Source organism: Lontra canadensis, unplaced genomic scaffold (assembly GCF_010015895.1).
Source record: "Lontra canadensis isolate GAN:19392208 unplaced genomic scaffold, GSC_riverotter_1.0 scaffold12, whole genome shotgun sequence".
NCBI classification, from domain to species: domain Eukaryota; kingdom Metazoa; phylum Chordata; class Mammalia; order Carnivora; family Mustelidae; genus Lontra; species Lontra canadensis.
In genome coordinates this window covers 18,615,300-18,633,968 of record NW_022631006.1, presented here as the reverse complement: position 1 = coordinate 18,633,968, position 18,669 = coordinate 18,615,300, and the positions used below count along the sequence as shown (strand labels likewise).

The window sequence follows — 18,669 nt, the reverse complement described above, 5'->3', positions numbered from 1 at the left end:
CTCGCATCTCTCCTCGTCTGGGGGAACTGCTGCCGTTTGTCAGGCAGGTGGTGTAGTACATGGACAGGAGGCCAACCTGCAAGTTCTCCCTATGTGACTGCTGTGACCCCCACCACAACCCCTGCCCTCAAGCCCCCCCCCCCGCCCTTGCCCCTAGGCCTGTCTCTTCTTAGGTTTCTGAGATACCAGCTGCTCACTTTCCATGGGCCCCTTCCAACAACTTACAATGGCTTTTGCTAGAATGCCTGTCACCAGGGCACAGCTCCTCCCCTGCAGTACCCAGTCACTGAGAGTTTTCTGTATCTGACGCTTCACCTCCCACTCACTCCTCAGCCCACTGCCACCTGGCTTCCATCACCGCCACTTACTGGCATGGTTCTTCCCAAGGTCACCCTGACTCCTGATGGCTAATCTACTGGATCCATTTCAACCCTTTTCTCAGAAGCATCTGGCCCTGCTGACCATGCCCTCTCTTTCCCTGGCTTTTGTGGGGGCTGCCCGATGGCTCACACATGCAGCAAATATTTTCCCTTTTTTGATAGCAGCACCTTGAGGAGCCACGTTGCCCCAGTCTTAGTCTACATGGCTTGGGGCCCGACCATCCCACAGCAGACATGGGTATTTCATTCTCCTGGCTCAAGGAATTGGTTCAGGATGGGTATACAGCCAAGGTCTAACCAATGAGACTCAAACCTAAGACTTCTGCAGAAACGGTTGGGAAAAGCTTCTCTTTTTTCCCCCCACTGGGGTTGCTGAGCTGTCAGGTGAGTTTGGAATCAGAGATGGCCACCTGCCCACCCCATGAGGGGCAACTGCCTGAGAGGGAAGCCAACATGAGGAAGGCAGCAGGGCTGAGAATCAGAGACCAGATGGCGCCGCTTGGGGTCCTAGGCCAGGCCTGAAGCCAGCACACCTGGGTCTGATCAATTTCATGAGAAAACGTATGTTTTTCCTTAAGCCTTCTTCCCCTGAGTTTCTGTTACTCGCAACCAAAACAGCTCTATGATGGCTCTGAATGGCCATCCACCTCTCCGGTGACTTTTTCCTGTGGCTCTACAAGCTCGTCTTCCTTTCACTCCAGACGCATATGTCCAACCCCTTGTGGACCCTACACCGGGGTGTCTACTTAAACATGGGTTTAAATCTAAGCTCGTAATTATGCCTCCCCTCTTCCTCTCTGTGTGTCCCCATTTTGGTGGATAGCTCCACCGCCCACCCAGTTATCCAAGAAACCTGGGCCTCATCATTGACACTTCTTGCCCTCATTTCCTGGTCTGGTTTGGGCAGCTAATTCTGGCTCATTCCTCAGGGCTCAGCTTTTAGGTTGTGTCATCAGGGAGGCCTTTTCCAACCTCCAAGCTGAATGAAGGGCCTTTCCTATGTCCCCATCCTACCCTGTGCTGCTAGCATCACAGCTCGGGTCACTCAGACCCTCATGGCCTGTGGATTCCTATCCACATTCCCGATGAAACTCTAAGTTCTGGGATAGCCAGACCCTTCCTGGAAATCAATATTATTTGAATAAATGGACACTGGGTATATAGGTATGATCTTGTGTATTATAGATAGTCCATTCTTCTGTAGAAATTAAATATTTCAGCATTTTGGAAAGATCTATGAATGGCTAGGTATTTGGCAGAGCAGACTATCATTTTCAGGGGCTCCAGGGCCTGGCTGACAGTGAGAACCACCCATCAGGGCCCACAGTGTTTCCTTAACGGGATTTTCTTTAATGGGTAAACCAGGCTGCCTCCTAGTGAGAGCCTTCACTTCTCTTCACTTTAATAACAGACTCTAGAGCTTATCAAAGGAATGAAATCGAGCTTTGTTCTTTAATAGCATCTATTTCCCCCTTCTTCTGAAAACTGGGACATGTGCCTGCTTCAAGTTTTCTGATACTCCTCCTATTCTTCATAACTTCTTAAAAATTACCAGACACAGCCCTTTGAGCCCAACTACAAGTTCTTCCTATCTGGTCCTGCCAACTACCTCCTGACCCCCCAGTATTTACAGTGCCATGCCTGCACCGCCCCTGGGGCGCTCCTCACCTTCCGGGCTTGGATCCCCTTTCCCACCCGGCTGGGCTCCTTTTCCCATCTCTGGATCATTTGCTTTTGAGAGAAAAGGAGACAAGACAATACTAGCTGAGTAGTTCTGCTTTCTTTGAAGGTTACAGCAAGAGTCCCAAGCAATGGGCCTATCACTTCCTGATTCTTTTTCTTGTTCTAATCATACCGGAAAACGCCTTTTCTTGTCCAAAAAGCTTCTTAAGACTTCATACTGTCCATAAACCTTGTTTCCACACTTGCACAGGGAACTTGAACTTTCCCCCTATTAACTATATTTAACTGATATTTAAAGTTTTAAAACACAATTACTTTATCAAGCATTTTATAGGAAAATATTAGACTTTGACTTTACTTAGAGTGTTAGGAAAAACAAACGTTTATACACTGACAAGAATCATGGGGGGAAATACAGGGACTGTGTGATAGCTACTTGTTTTCCTTTTTCTTTCTTTCTTTCTTTTTTTTTTTTTTTTTAGGATTTATTTATTTATTTGAGGGAGAGAGAGAAAGAGAAGTCACACAGAGGGGAGGGACAGAGGAAGAGAGTCTTAAACAGACTCCATGCTCAGTGCCCAGGCAGCCGGGCTCGATTTCATGACCTGAAATCAACGCCTGAGCTGAAAGCAGGAGTGAGATGCTTAACTGACTGCGCCCCCCAGGTGTCTCTGTACTCCCTTTTCCCCTCATGTATATTCCTTAGTTCCTTTTCTCCATGTGTTCTTTTGGCTTATTTCCACAATTTTTGGTTTGCTTTCTTTCTGGCAACCATTTTTATTTTAAATTATTGGATAGAGATGTAGAAATTACTTGACTGGCACTAATTGCACAATTATGGAAACTAAAGAAATCACAGGATGCTGAACTGTTGGAAGACCGAACTGTTTTATATTTTTAACTGAAATAAAATTAATATACCATAAAACCTACCCTTTTAAAGGGTAAGATACGCTTCTCTGGTTTTTTGTAACTTCACAAAGTTGTGCAACTAACACTACTTTCTAATTTCAGAACATTGTCATCACCCCAAAAAGAAACCCTGTAGCCATTAGCAGTCATTCTCTATTCCTTTTTTTTTTTTTTTTAAGATTTTATTTATTTATTTGACAGAGAGAGAGGGAGAGAGAGAGAGATAGAGTGCACATAAGCTGCGGCAGAGGGAGAGGGAGAAGCAGGCTCCCTGCTGAGCAAGGAGCCTGATGTGGGACTTGATTCCAGGACCCTGGTATCATGACCTGAGTCGAAGGCAGCCGCTTAACCAACTAAGCCCCCCAGGCACCCCTCTATTCCTTTGGCAATGTGGGTTAAGCCTCTGCCTTCGGTTCAGGTCATGATCTCAGGGTCCTGGGATCGAGCCCCGAATAGAGCTCTCTGCTCAGCAGGGAGCCTGCTTCCTCTCCTCTTTGCCTGCCTCTCTGCGTACTTGTGATCTCTGTCTGTCAAATAAATAAATAAATAAATAAATAAATAAATAAAATCTTTAAAAAAAGATATGCCAACTGTGTGGTTTGAATTGATTAAAAAAAAAAAAAGATATGCCAACTGTGTGGTTTGAATTGATTTTCAGTGAGCCTCACCTCCTCTCAGAGGAAATGTCTTCCTTCACAGCACCTAGGCCCAGGTATTTTCTGGGGGAAGCTCTGAAATCTGTTTTCCTCAGGTTTTGGATATAAGCCTGGCTGGGCCCAATATCCACCCTTCCTTGGCTGTTACATAGTCTAAGACAACATGGCCACTTTTCCCCATACCCATCTCTTCTCCTTTTTTGGCTAAGTCTTACTGGTTAGAGGTAGAGCACCCATGGTTTCTCTCATAGCATCCTCTGCCTTCTGAGAAATAAAACTGACTTCTGAGAAATGAAACTGTCAGACGGTAGGTACATTAGCTGTTCTGCTTCTATCCCAAGAAAACTTTGACAAATACCTCCATCACATCTGAAGTCACCTTCTGGGCCAGTTTTGTGACCCATGTGAGGAGGGTCCACCAAGACTCTCCTTCCATATACTTCCATACACTTCTAAAAAGTAAGTATAGTTTTTGACACTCAGATTTTTCATCCATCCCATCTAGAAGACCTTTTAATTAGAACAAGGCACACATTTAATTTCCTCATTCCTGACAAAGTTTTGACTCACCATGTTTTTAGTGGGGCTCTTACTTCTTCCCAGTCAAGGGACAAAGGAGGGAAGAATGGTTTTATTAAAGGTATGCGATGCACACCAAAGGCCTTGCTGACTGGCTTTAGAATGAGAGAAGTTTCCTTCCTGTCAGTGCGGGCTCTGTGTTACCAGTGACCTCTTGGGATATACAGGAAGTCAGATGGATGGGAATCTTTGACTATGTAAATAGGTGTACCCCATAGCCAAGTATAAGCTTCTAGTGCTCAATGGCTAGAAACAAACAATCCAGGCACTGATAAGCTTCAGAGAAAAGACAGCCATGGATGCAGGCAGGATCCAGGAGGGTCAGCATCCTGGGCCAACTCCACTGCTTCCCAGGGCAGACTCTAGAGGGTAGCTGCCCTTTTGTTTGGGGCTTTCCTCTTAGGACTTAAGTCTCCTGCTCCTACCTCCGCTCTGAAACCAAACTCAGATCTCTGGTAGCTCACCAAGCTTCTTGCGCACCGTGATTTCCTTCTAATCTCACAGGTCCACTTTGTGCCCACTGCATAAGGACAAAGTCACTTAGGCCAGAGAAGGTCTCAAAGAGCAAGTGACCTCTTGGTAAGGTGACTGACTCCTCCCTCCCCCGAGGTCTCACCTGCCTCCCGTGCCTACTGAGAAGTGGTCCATATGGATGAAGTTCCCAGGAGTCAAGCCTCAAAATCGTTCTTACAAGGATGCTTAGCCATTCCACAGAGCTCCCCACAAATGATGAAAAAGAGAGAAGAGTGAGGCTATGTGAGCAGAGAGATGGCCACTTCACATCCTGGTGGGGACAGCAGCACCACGGCTCCCTAATCACACAGGGCAGTATAAAGCCCTGTGCCAGAGACAGACAGGAGGAAATGCCCAGGGTGCCATGAGCATGCCATTGCTCATGTCTGCGATTATTATAATTATGACAATGGCAGCTTCTGATCCCTTATCTGTGTGTTTCAAAAGGCCCACCTTCTACTCTTGTACACTTGGTCTCAATAAATCAGTATCCCATATACTTAAAAACTGGTTAATATTACCGAGACCTGAAAGGTATTGTCTTTCATCTTTCAAGGTACCGGTGACTGTGACTTTTTTAGGTTTGAGTGTCTGGGGTGATATATTTAATACTATTTTCACCTTATTAATAAACACCAAATTCCTTCAGTCTTCCTTCACTTTCACTTTACTATCTAGAACTATATTTCAATATAGTGTATTTGCTTTTGCTGAATTCATTCATAATGGATCAGTACTGTACGTCTGGATTGAACACATTTCCTGTAGTGACAACTACTCTATTTGTAGGAACTATTTAGGTCACTGGAGTGGAGAAAAAGAGACTGCTGTTTAATAGAAACAGCATATATCCAAATATAGGTGCAGTTTTCTGGATACCTGTTGAACATCAGTAATGAAGAGACTGTTACAATTTCCCAAACTGTAGACCAAAAGCTTAAATGATTTGTTTTAACTGACCTAGGGTTTAAGCCAGGAAGATAAATTTCCTAAGCAAAGAAAGTAAGCCTTGAAAGTGTCTTACTTCTGGTTTAGAAGTCACAGTCTTCTTCAAAAAGAAGTTCGTTTCAATGTAAATGATTTCCCAACAAAAATCACTTCAGACGAAGCCATATGATCTGAGCCTTAGCGCATGCACAGTAATTGTTTGCTTTTGGAGACAGAGCAAGCATGACAAATATTTTCAGTTGTCAAGGGAGGAGGGAATGACCCACCTAAGAAATGGAAACTAACGAATAGTAATATGACACTCCCCCTTAGTTCCACTGGGCGCCGACTGGGGCTGCTACATAGTTAACTTCCTACAGCCGGATAAAGGCGAGGCTGTGCAGGAGCTAATAAAAGCGGCCTCTCCACCCGCTCCCCACAACACTGTGGTGGGGGATGGCACACAAGGACTTTAATGGAAGGGGGTGTTGGAGAAGTACCCTCCCCTGTTGCCATTCATTCATTCATCCATTCATTCGATAAAGTTATGCGCTGGGGGTTTAATTCTTCAACTATGACTCAATAGCCCATTCCGATACCACACACACCCGTCCCCATTTCTAGCCCTAGGCCCCACTCGCTCATCAAGAAGATGCTTATTATAGCCTCGCTCTCCTCCCTCCCTTCCCCGGGTCCCCAGGCCAGGGTGACAGAACAAATCTAGTCGGAAGAGTCCTTTATCAAGAGTATGGAAGGAGGGCTCAGAGTACACGGAGAAGGGGTTCCGGGGACCTTCCTGCCTGCGTGGGGGAGAGGCAGCCCCTTCCCGGGCGGCCGCACCCCGGGCCGAGACGGAGGGCTCCCAGGCTGCGCTTTTGGACGGTGAACCTGAGCTCACGCCGATGCTGGAGGGGGAAACAGCCGCGGGGGGATTCCGCACCGGGGAAGCGGGCGCTGCAGGACGTCCGAGGGCGGTGGGAGGCTAGTGACAGCACCCGCACACGTGGGGAGGACCGCCCCCACCTAGGTGGTGGGAGCAGGGGTCCCGGCGAGGGCGACGAGCGGGCGGGGCGGGTTACCTGATGAAGGTGGTCTTGCCGGTGCTGTACTGGCCCACCAGCAGGATCATGGGCTTGTTATCGAAGTCGGCGTCCTCCAGCGCTGGCGAGTGGAACTCGTGGAAGCGGTACGCCTCCTCCAGTGGCAGCACCTTGCGCAGGTAGAGCGAGCGCAGGCCGCCAGTCACCGTCTGCACCGCGTCCGCGCCTCCCGCGCGCTCGCGCCCGCCCGCCTGCCGCCCCATCCAGCTGAACATCCTGCGGCCGGTCGGCGCCCCGCGCCCGCCCTCTCGGCGTCTGCCCGGCGCTCCCACCAGGCTCCGGGTCCGACCCTCCCCGGCTCGCACTGAGCTGTCCCAGCAGCTCTCGTCGCCGCCCGAGCTGGCCCCGCCTCGTGCCGTCGCAGCCAATCGCTGGTCGTTACGTCACGGCAACTCGTTCACTATTCAGAAGGGTCACTCAACTCCTTCCTCATTGGGTCGCTGCCAGCGCGGGGGTGGTGGCGTCAGCCAATGGAGAGGAGGTTCTTAATGAATTATTGATGACGGAGTCTCTCCGCGGGACTGGGCGCGGGAGAGGGTGTCCCCAAGCCCGGTGGCGCAGACGGGTCAGCGGAGGGCCCCCCCTTAGGTCGCGGGAGCCCCACCTCTGGCCAGGAGGCGTCGGCTTCCGAGCACATCTGAGCTGGCAAAAATGAGCCTCCGGAGACTGCTTAGTCTCCCAGGAAGTTTACCCCTCCCAGTCGATACTGGGGACAAAAGTGCAGAAGTTGATAGGCAGGTTCTTTCTACCGCTGGCGGGTTATTTACCTTCATTTTATTTCTGAAGAGACCTTGACTCACAGACATACTGACAAGATTTGAATAAGGGGAAGGAGACTCCAATTTACTTGGTTAGATATTCCTCCTACTTCACACTGCCTCCACTAAATTCTGGATAGATCGAAGGCCTTTTGCCCTTATTTTTCTTTATTTGATTAAATGTAAAATTGAGGGTTTAATCATCATCCTTATTATTATAACCTAATTACCACATAGGGATATGTAAAAGAGTTATTGCTACGGTCTAGCTCTCTCTTTCTCTGCTTAACAGGACACGTCTAAATTGAGACTGGAGAAATAATCAGCTATCACTTTTGGTGCTCTAGGTTTGAGAATATTTCTCAGTTGTTTTAGAGCCTTCCTCAGGTGTAATCCATGGAGTCACCTGCTTAAGAATAACCTGGGATACTTGTTAAAATGCAGATTTCTGCATCTCCCCCAGACCCACTGAGTTAAAGTATTGAGGAGGGATGGAGCTTGACAAGCGCTCCCAGGTGATTCTGACATACCCTAAATTTGGGGAAATATGCTACACAATAGTACTTCTCTAACTTGTTAGAAATGCAGATTCTGATTCCAGGGTGTGGGTTGGGAGCCCAGACTGCATTTCTAACAAGCTCTCAGGTGTTTCCAATGCTGTCTGTGGACTATACTTTCAGAGCCAGGGCTATGGTGAAGAGAAAACAGGACTCAGCATCAAGAGACCTGAGTCTGAATCCTGACGACTAAGTTAATGGCTATACGGCTTTAAATGCAATGAGCTTCTTCTCTGCCTCAGTTTCCTTGTTTGTAAAAATGGAAACTCCTTGGGAATTGTGTGGATCAAATATTTAGAGGAAGCTGTATGCAACTAGGGAAGTGAAAAGAAAGCCAAAGGAAAATGAACTTCGATATCTGCCTCATGTCAAAATAAAACAAAGGTTAAAAATGTAAAAATAAAAGAAACATATAGATGTACTAGAAGAAGGTACATGTGAAGATTTATGAAATTTTGGAAGGGAAAAGCTTTTCTAATCAAAACCAAAGACAGAAATTGTAAAGGAAAAGGTTGGCAGGAATTTCAACAAAAAAGTGAAGGCTTTAGTGTATTTTTTAAAATACAAACCCATGTAATCATACTCTTTACCATATGATCCAGAAATTGCACACCTTGGCATTTGCCCAAATAAGCTGAAAACTTATGTCTTCTAAAAACCGGACATGGATATTTAGAGCAGCTTTATTCATAATTGCCCACACTTGGAAGCAACCAAGATGCCCTTCACTGGACACACATCGTGGTACAACCAGCTGATAGAATATTATTCAGTACTAAAACGAAACGAACTATCAAGTCAGGGAAAGACACAGAGAAACCTTAAATCCATACTACTAAGTGAAAGAAGACAATCTGAAAAGGCTGCACACTCTATGATTTGACTATACAACATTCTTGAAAAGGCAAAGCTATGGGGACAGTAAAAAGATCAGTGATTGCCAGGGGTTAAGAAAGAGGGAAGGATGAAGAGGAAGAGCAAGGAGATTTATAGAATAGTGAAAATAATTCTGTATGATAATGTCATTATACATTTGTCCAAATTCATTGAACATATACCACCAAGAGTGAACCTTAATGTAAACTGTGGATTTGGGGTGATAATGATGTGTCAGTGTAGGCTAGATTCATTGATTTGAGTGAATCAGTTATACTCTGGTGGATATTGCTGGTATGGGATGTTGGCAATGGGAGGTTATGTATTGGGGAGGCAGGAGGTACATGGAAACTCCGTGTATTTTATGCTCCATTTTGCTGTGAATCTGAGACTGCTCTAAAATATTCTATTAAAAATAGTATATAGGGGCACCTGGGTGGCTCAGAGGGTTAAGCCTCTGCCTTCGGCTCAGGTCATGATCTCAGGGTCCTGGGATCAAGCCCCACATCCGGCTCTCTGCTCAACAGGGAGCCTGCTTCCCTCTCTTTCTCTGCCTGCCTCTGCCTACTTGTGATCTCTGTCAAATGAATAAATAAAATCTTTTAAAAAAATAATATATATAAAAAATAAATCCATAAACAAAGGTCAAAAACAAATTGGAAAAACTATTGACAGACATATATAATAGATATATTTAATTAAGGATAGTAGAACTTTAAAAGCTACTCTAAAATTATTAAAAAAGAAATGATGCTCCAGGGACGCCTGGGTGGCTCAGTTGGTTGGACAACTGCTTTCAGCTCAGGTCATGATCTCGGAGTCCCGGGATCGAGTCCCACATCGGGCTCCCAGCTCCACGGGGAGTCTGCTTCTCCCTCTGACCTTCTCCTAGCTCATGCTCTCTCTCACTGCCTCTCTTTCAAATAAATAAATAAAATCTTAAAAAAAAAAAAAAAAAGAAATGATGCTCCAATAGAAAATGAGCAGAGGACATAGACGACTAAAGACAAATATAATTGGCCAATAAACGTTAAATGATGCTAACCTCCATTAATAGTCAAAAACCATAAATTTAAAATAAATAGATAACATTAAGGATGGCAGGCCTATTTTTCTAAGATAATGCCTAATGTTGGCAAGAGTGTGGAAAAAGGTATCATCACATACATTATTGGATATGGTGTAAATTGGCACTTTAATGGTATCCATATTTATCAAAAATCTTGAAAATGCACATTCAAGATTTCTGCAACATCATACTTAATGGTGAATGCTAAAATCAGGAACAAGGTAAAGTTGTTTACTCTTATCACTTCTGTTCAATGTCATACTAGAGGTTCTAACCAGTACAATAAGAAAAAGAAAAGGTATCCAGATTGGATAGGAATAGGGAAAATTGTCTTTATTTGCAGAAGATATGACCATCTATGTAGAAAATTCTATGGAACCTACCAAAAAAGCTACTAGGATTAAGAAGTGAGTTTAGTAAGGGGATCAGATACAATACACTTATACAAAACCCAGCTATGTCTTTATATACTAAAACTGAACAATGGGACAATGAAATAAAAAAATCAATGACACTTATAATAGCATCAAAAATATGAAATGCTTAAGAATAAATCAGATTTAAAAATGTACAAGGTCTAGGGGCTCCTGGATGTCTCAGTAGGTTAAACATCCAACTCTTGATTTCATTGTAGGTCATGATCTTAGGGTTGTGAGATTGGGCCCCATGTCAGGCTCCGGGGCTTAAGACTCTCTCTCTCTCTGCCCCTCTCCCCTGCTCACGTGCATGCTCTCTCTAATTAAAAAAAAAAAAATGGACAAGGTCTATACACTGAGAACCACAAAACATTTCTGAAAATAAAAAAGGCCTAAAATAAATGGAGATATACACCATATACCAGGCTTATGGATCAGAAAATTCAAGATTGTTAAAATGTCAGTTTTCTCCAAACTAATGTATAGATTTAGCACAATTCCAGCAGGTTGTTATTTTTGTAAGAATTGACAGGCTGATTCCAAAATCTATATGTAAGTGCAAAAGATCTAGCCAAAATGACTTAAAAAAACTAACAAAGCTGGAGGACTTACACTACCTAATTTCAAGACTTATAAACCTACAGAAATCAAGACAAGACAGTGTGGTATTGGTATAAAGGTAGACTAATACATCAAAGAAATAAATAGAGCTCAGAAATAGACCCACAGATATATAATCAACTGATTTTTGACAAAGTGCAAAGGCAATTCAACGGATGAGGAAAATTCTTGTCAACCAATAATGCTACAACAATTGGATATCCTTATGCAAAAAATATAAACTTTGACCCATACCTTGCATTGTGTATAAAAATTAACTCAAAATGACTATGACATAAATATAAAACTTAAGGGGCACCTGGGTGGATCAGTGGGTTAACCCTCTGCCTTTGGTTCAGGTCATGATTAAGGGTCCTGGGATCGATCCCCACATTGGGCTCTCTGCTCAGCAAGGAGCCTATTTCCCTCTCCCCTGCACCCCCCACCTGCCTTTCTGCCTACTTGTGATCTCTATCAAAAAAATAAATCTTTTTTTAAAATGTAAAACTTAAAATTATGAAACTTCTAGAAGAAAACATCATACAGGGGTGCCTGGGTGGCTCAGTTGGTTAAGCAACTGCCTTCGGCTCAGGTCATGATCCCAGGATCCTGGGATCTAGCCCTACATAGGGCTTCCTGCTCAGTGGGGTGCCTGCTTCTACCTCTCCCTCTGCTGCTCCTCCTGTGTGTGCTTGCTTGCTCTCTCAAATAAATAAATAAAATCTTAAAAAAAAATAGTAGAAAACCTTTGGATATTATGTAGGGAAAGATTTCTTAGGTGATACCAAAAGCATGATCCATAAGAGAAAAAAATAAATTGGACTTCATCAAGATTAAGAACTTCTGATCTTTGAAGGATACTGTTAAGAAAATGAAAAGACAAGGCACAGACTATATTTTCAAATTACATATCTGATAAAGAACTTATATCCAGAATATACAAAGACCTCTTAAAATTTAATAATAAGAAAACAACCCAATTTAAGACATGGAGAAAAAATTTAAGCAGCTACTTCACCAAAGAAGATGTATGGGCAAATAAGCACATAAAAAGATGTTCAACATCTTTTTAATGAGTCATTAGGAAAATGCAAATTAAAACCACAACAAGATACTACTACATACCTATTAGAATGCCTAAAATTAGAAGACTGACCATACCAGTTGTTGGTGAGGATGTGGAGCAACTGGAACTCTCATAGGTTGACAGTGGAATGTAAAATTATACAACTCCTTTAGAAAACAGTTTGGCAATTTCTTTTTTTTTTTAATTTTATTTATTTATTTATTTGATAGACAGCGATCACAAGTAGGCAGAGAGGCAGGCAGAGAGAGGGGAAGGGAAGCAGGCTCCCTGCCGAGCAGAGAGCCCGATGTGGGGCTCGATCCCAGGACCCTGGGATCATGACCTGAGCTGAAGGCAGAGGCTTTAATCCACTGAGCCACCCAGGTGCCCCGGTTTTACAATTTCTTAAAAAGTCAAGCATATACTTACTACATGAGCCAGCAAAGGAAGAACATAGGGAAGAATGACCAAGAGCATGAGAAAAGTTTTGAGGATGAAGGATTTGTTCATTACCTTGATTGTGGTGATGGTTGACAGTTGTACAGATCTGCTCAAACTCATCAAATTGTGTGCTTTAAATATCTGTGGTTTATCTTGTTTAACTATATGTTTACTAGTTGTTAAAAATGCTCAGACTTCTAGACTCAGAACTTTTGCCCTGAGGAAATAAGCAGTGCAAAGTTTTATCTAAAGTATGTTTATCAGCATAACACTTACAATAGTGAAAAGCTGTAATTAGCCGTTCTCCGAATGGAGGATTAGTTAGATAGATAATGGATTCCTATGCAGTCTCTGAAAATTGTGTCATAGAGAAAGAATGTTAATGACCTGGGAAAATACTCAGAATACATTTTTAAGTGGAAAAAAAGATTACAGAAGAGAAGACATTCAATTACTATGGAAAACAGCATGGTAATCCCTTGAAAAATTAAAAATACAACTACTATGTGATCCAGTCATCCTACTTCTGGGTATATATCCAAAAAACTTGAAAGTAGGGTCTTTTTTTTTTTTTTTTTAAAGATTTTATTTATTTATTTGAGAGAGAGACAGTGAGAGAGAGCATGAGTGAGGAGAAGGGCAGAGAGAGAAGCAGACTCCCCGTGGAGCTGGGAGCCCGATGCGGGTCTCGATCCTGGGACTCCGGGATCATGACCTGGGCCAAAGGCAGTTGTCCAACCAACTGAGCCACCCAGGCATCCCCGAAAGTAGGGTCTTTAAGAGATATTTTCACATCCGTGTTCATAGCAGCACTATTTATAATAGCCAAGAGGTGGATGCCACCCAAGCTTCCACTGATGGATGAATGGATAAACAAAATGTGGTATATACATACAATGAAATATTATTTAGGCTTAAAAAGGAAGGAAGTCCTGTCACATGCCATAATCTGCAAGAACCTTGAGAACATGATGCCAAATGAAATAAACTAGTTACAAAAAGATAAATAGTATATGATTCCACTTCTATGAGGTATCTAAAGTAGTCAAATTCATAGAAACAGAAAGTCAAATGGTGGTGACTGGAGGCTGGAGGGAAGAGGAAATGAGGAGTTTTCAGTAGTATAGAGTTTCAGTTTCGCAAAATGAAAAAAATCCAGGAGATCACAACAATGTGATCATAGGTAACACTACTGGGCTATAAAATGGCTATAAAAATGGTTAAGATGTAAATTTTACATCATGTATATTTTACCATAATTAAAAAACGTATAGGGTTTTTGTACTTCAAAAAAAAAGTCTCTAAAGACATGAAAACATGGAAAGATAAACCCCAAAATAGTAATGATCTCTGGATTTTGGAATGATAAATGTTCTTAGTTTCCTTCTTTATGTGCTTTTGCATTTTTCAGATTTTTACACAATAAACATGCTCTTGTTTTATAATCAGAAAAAATTTGAAGGAGAAAAAAAGTTACTGCCTTTAATCTTAAAACCAGTGGAAGTCCTGAAAGAGCCTGGCCCAGAGGACACATTATAACACCTTATTTTTCTCCCTTTTCTGTCTTCATACAACTGCTTTGTGTTCTTGATCCGCCCTCAGGACAGTCATCTCACATCCATTTACAAGCTGTGATCTTCTTTTGGTTTTCTTTCTTCAGACTCAACAATTCCAATCATAGTCACCTTTTCATCTGAATCCCATTATTATTTTCAGGCTAAAGTTTTGCAGAGAGTGCCATTAGTTACCTGGATTTTTGTTGGATTAAATAATTCATGAAATAAGTATTTTGATAACAACACTCAACAACTCTCTTTACTATATGGAAATTTTAATCGTAATCCTTGTGGAAGGGTTTTTTTTTTTTCCCCCTTCTTATTCTTGGCAATTTGATGTTCACAAGGTTTGCTCTCTTTTTTTTTTTTTTAAGAGAGGGAGAGAGACTGTGCTGGTGGGTGTGAGCAGGGTAGAGAAGGACAGAAGGAGAGGGAGAGAGAATCTTAAGCAGATTCCACGCCCAGCCCGGAGTCCAATATGGGCCTCCATCTCATGACCCTGAGATCGTGATCTGAGCTGAAATCAAGAGTCGGACACTTAACTGACTGAGCTGCCCAGGCGCCCCTCACAAGGTTTGCCGTAGATCGTATTCAGTGGTTGTTCTAGATGCATACCAACTGCAGTGTGTTACTCTGATACTTTAAGTCCCAGAGAAGTTAAAGACCTGAGAGACACATGATAAAAAGATTAGAGGAGCTACTTTGGCAAAGAGCCCCCTTCATTCTCACACACACCTCTCCTTTCTCTGTGGCCACTTACCCAAGTCACTGCTGCCACTTGGAGATGTTGGCTTATAGGACACTGCAGGTAGAGATGTCTAGTAGGTAGTTGTAGTAAGACAGGCAGCCGCCTATACATGATCTCTCATTTTTAGCCAGGCCCATTGCTACCAGGTAAAGACAAAATTTTCCAGTCTCTGTGCAATTAAGTGTGATCCTAAGACCAAGGGCTGGTTGCTGGTATGTTACCTGAAGGATGCGTGGGAGTTGCAGGAAGTCTCCTTTAGAACGAGAAAAAGTTCAATTTGGCTCTCCCTGTCCTCTCTCTTGTAGTCTGGGATAGGGATGTGTTGGCTGGCACCTAAGGGCCCATCTCGGACCATGAGGCCAAGAACTACACATGGGAGGCTTACTCAGAGCTGGGAGGAGCAGAATCTCTGATGAGTCCTGGACATGCCATGCCAGCCTTGGATGGCCTCCTTGTGGGCTTTTTTCCCATGAATGTATTGAGGCCCCTATTTGTTAGGTCTCTGCTAGTGAGAGATGAAACTAATTCCTAACTAACACTGAATTTGTTCCTAGATATAGAATCTGGAATAACAGAACCCAAATGTGACATTTCCTTAGTGGAAGAGAGGGAACGTCAGCATTAAGGATTCAATTATTCAGGCTGGGATTTAAAATATAGCCATGTGTATTTTCCGATATACCTCCTATCGAGAGATGGGATCTTGGTCCCCTCCACTGGAATTCAGGTTGGCTTGTGAGTGCATCTGCCAATAGTGTGCTGTGAAAGTGATAGTCTGTGCCTTCCGACACTGAATCATAATACACCATGCACCTGTCGCTGAATAATACTCGCTCTTGGAGCCCTGAGCTGCCATTTAAGAAAGCTGGGGATCTTGAAACCACCACACTGGGGAGGCCACTGACAGTCAATCAAACTGAGCTTGTCCTTTAGCCGTCCCAGCCTCTCTCACCCAGGCACTGCTCATCTCAGAGGTAGATCCTTCTGCTCCAGCTCTTCCAGACCCCAGCCCTCTTAGCCCTCCCCAAGAACTTCAAGTCATTTCAGTGGAGGCCTCCCAGCATGAATAAGACTTGTCCTTGCTATGCCCTTTTTAAATTCCTGACCCATAGAATCTGTAGGCATAATCAAATGGTGGTTCTTTTATACCGTTATATTCTGGGTTTTGTTTTGTTTTTGTTTATTTGCTCAGCAATAGAAAATTGGGACAACTGGTAATTCTCATTATCTTGTTAAGGTAAAAATTTAGTTTTCTGTCACAGAAAAGATGTTCAGAGGTAGGCAGACCAGGGCTACTTTGGTGTGTTCACTGTCAGCAGGAGTTCAGAACCCTTTAACCTCCCTGCTGTCTGGAATGTGGATACAATGGGTGGAGCTCTAGCAGCCATATTGGACCAGAAGGCAAACTTGAGGATGGCAGAAGCAAGAGCTAAGAGGAACCTGGGTATCTGCTAAGAAATAGAGAAATCAATTTCTTCTATCTTCTTTAAGACACTCTTAAGAATCAAAAGATCAAAAGTTTCTTGACCTTTTTGATTATGTAATGAAAAATAATGCTAACTGGTATAGAATTTGAATCCATGAATCAAGAACTTAGGAAACTGGCTTGGCTAGAGCTAAAGGTTTGAGAATTTTCAAGATAGAAGTGGTAGTTGAAGTCCTGGGTGTAGATGAGATTGCCTAAGGAGAGTACAGAGTGGGAAGAGAGGAGAGCTGAGGAGAGAACCTCAGGGAATACCAGGAGTTAATGGAGGGCAGGGGCAGTGAGACAACAGGAGGGGCTGGAAAGTGGGAAGGAAACCAGGATGGATGGTGTCCGGCAAACCTTGCCCCCTCCCTCTAGGTAGAAGCCTAGTTGGCAGCCCCTAATGCATTCCCCATGTGTATACAGCTAATATGGAACTTTCCCTTTGTCTTGCAAGGCTCTGTTTTGATGAAGCCCTTCTACGTGGGACCAAAAGGAAGCTCCTTGAAGTGTGGGGTCAATTGTTAATCATTTTTATTGTCCCAGTGCCTACCACAGTGACTGGCATGTAGTGAGAAGGCAAGAAATATTTACAGGCGGAACAGAGTTGAACTGCTGTTGGCAAGGAAGTCGTGGGAAGGGATGGTTTCAGGAAGCAGGAGTGGTCTGCAGTGCCAAATACCGAGAACAATCAAGTAAGATAAGGCCTGTAAAGGGCTGGTGCCATTTGGCTCAGTGTATCTGGCAATTAGGACGCTGGTGACCTTGGGGAGAAGTGTTTTCACGGGGACGTGGGGACAGAACACAGTGGTGTGTGAGAAGCCCAGGCAGGGGTGAGGGCAGGAATTGGCTGGTTTTGTAGCACTGGATAATGAGCGAAGATGAGTCAACAGCATTTACCCACAGGGCCATTTTATTCTGTGATCAAATAATACAATGGTTTTACAAGCCTCATTGTACGCACTTTGATGAATCCAAGGCAGGGCTGTCTTCACCGGCCAGCAAACAGGTCTTACGGGGTGGCTCACTCTAATTTAAGGAGAGCCTGTTTGTTGCAGATGGAGAGAAAAGATGTGAAGGTCGAGGCTGTTGGCTGTTCCAGCGGAGGGCATGGGCGGTGTCTCAGGTCCGCATTATCTGGGACCAGTTTCACAGGTCCAGGAGCCCTGTTTACCAGTGGCTTAGGGGCGCTCATGGATTCCTGCTTTCCAAGCTTATAGGAGAGTGTGGCATAAATCTACACCATTCAAATTTAATATGTGTAGTCTCGTGGGAATGGAGCAGAGATGGGTGTAGAGGGGAGGTGGGAATCTCCTTAAAAGGCACATTCTGATTCAGCAGATCTGGGGTGGGGCCTGAACTTTTGCATTTCTGATGAGTCCCCCACCACACTTTGAGTAGCAAGGATGGATTTTGGAAGTCGATTTTTCTGAACTTCCGTTACCTATCACCACTCGTCATCTCCTAGAGGCCAGGAAAGAGGGCCAAGTGTTCCAGGTTTGCTGGGCCTCGTGGGGACCACATGCCTTTCTGGTCACACCTTCCATCGGTCTGGGCTTCTCTATGACTCAGGTGACCTATTTCTTTAGTCATGTTCCTAGCCTGATGGGAGGCCTGGACACTTTGCTGGGCTTCTCTGTGTCCCAGGGTTTTCCCAGTGATTTGTCTGCCAGCACTCTGCGAGGATGGATGGGCTTCTTCCTTAGGGCTAACATACTCCCTGAAGGGTTTCCTTGTTTGTTCTCTCCGTGACTGAGAGCTTTGGGTATGCTGGCCACAGCGTTTACATGATAAATAGGAGGAATCCCACTTAGAAATAAATAATCCCACCTGAAAATAGGAGAGGGTGAGAAGGGAACCGAGGAGTGCTCCTAGAGCAGGCTGGTCGGCGAGCGCAGGCCCGAGGCCTGACTCCATTTACCTGCTCAGACGTCCCTGAGCTGCGCCCCCAGATCCTTGTTTGGTGAGCCTGAGCTGCAAACTCGGGCTTTGCCTGGCATTTTCCCGGGTGCTCAGATGAGGCGGCCTGGTTGAGATCCCAGGGATCACCGATTCTGGGGCTCAGAGGGGCTAGAGAGGGGGCGCTGAGACCCGTCACCCACCTGGTCTGGCTTTGTTGTTGAAGAGACCAGTGCTCGGTCTAGATCCTCTGGCTTCACACTATCTATGAACACCTTGATTCGAAACAATGAAAACCACAAAATATAATAGCCTATAAAAATCATGATTGCCTTTAATTTAAAAAGGCATTTTTCCAGAGAGCCCGCCATACTCCTCAGGTCCTCCCTTATTTATTCCTGGAGGCCCTCTATGCCAGGAGGCCGGGAGGAATCAAGTCAAGGAGGCTTTGAGCTCCAGTTTGCAGGC

General features: G+C 44.2%; 1 protein-coding gene across 1 annotated transcript in view; it reads right to left on the bottom strand.

Moving 5' to 3' along the window:
* EHD4 (EH domain containing 4) overlaps window positions 1-7,033 on the bottom strand; it is a 75,343-nt gene extending 68,310 nt beyond the window's left edge. The window contains exon 1 of the mRNA XM_032856759.1: window positions 6,730-7,033. Within this exon, the coding sequence (XP_032712650.1) occupies window positions 6,730-6,965 (236 nt within the window). The 5' untranslated portion in view covers window positions 6,966-7,033. The remainder of the gene's footprint in view (window positions 1-6,729) is intronic.
* Window positions 7,034-18,669: the final 11,636 nt, after the last annotated feature.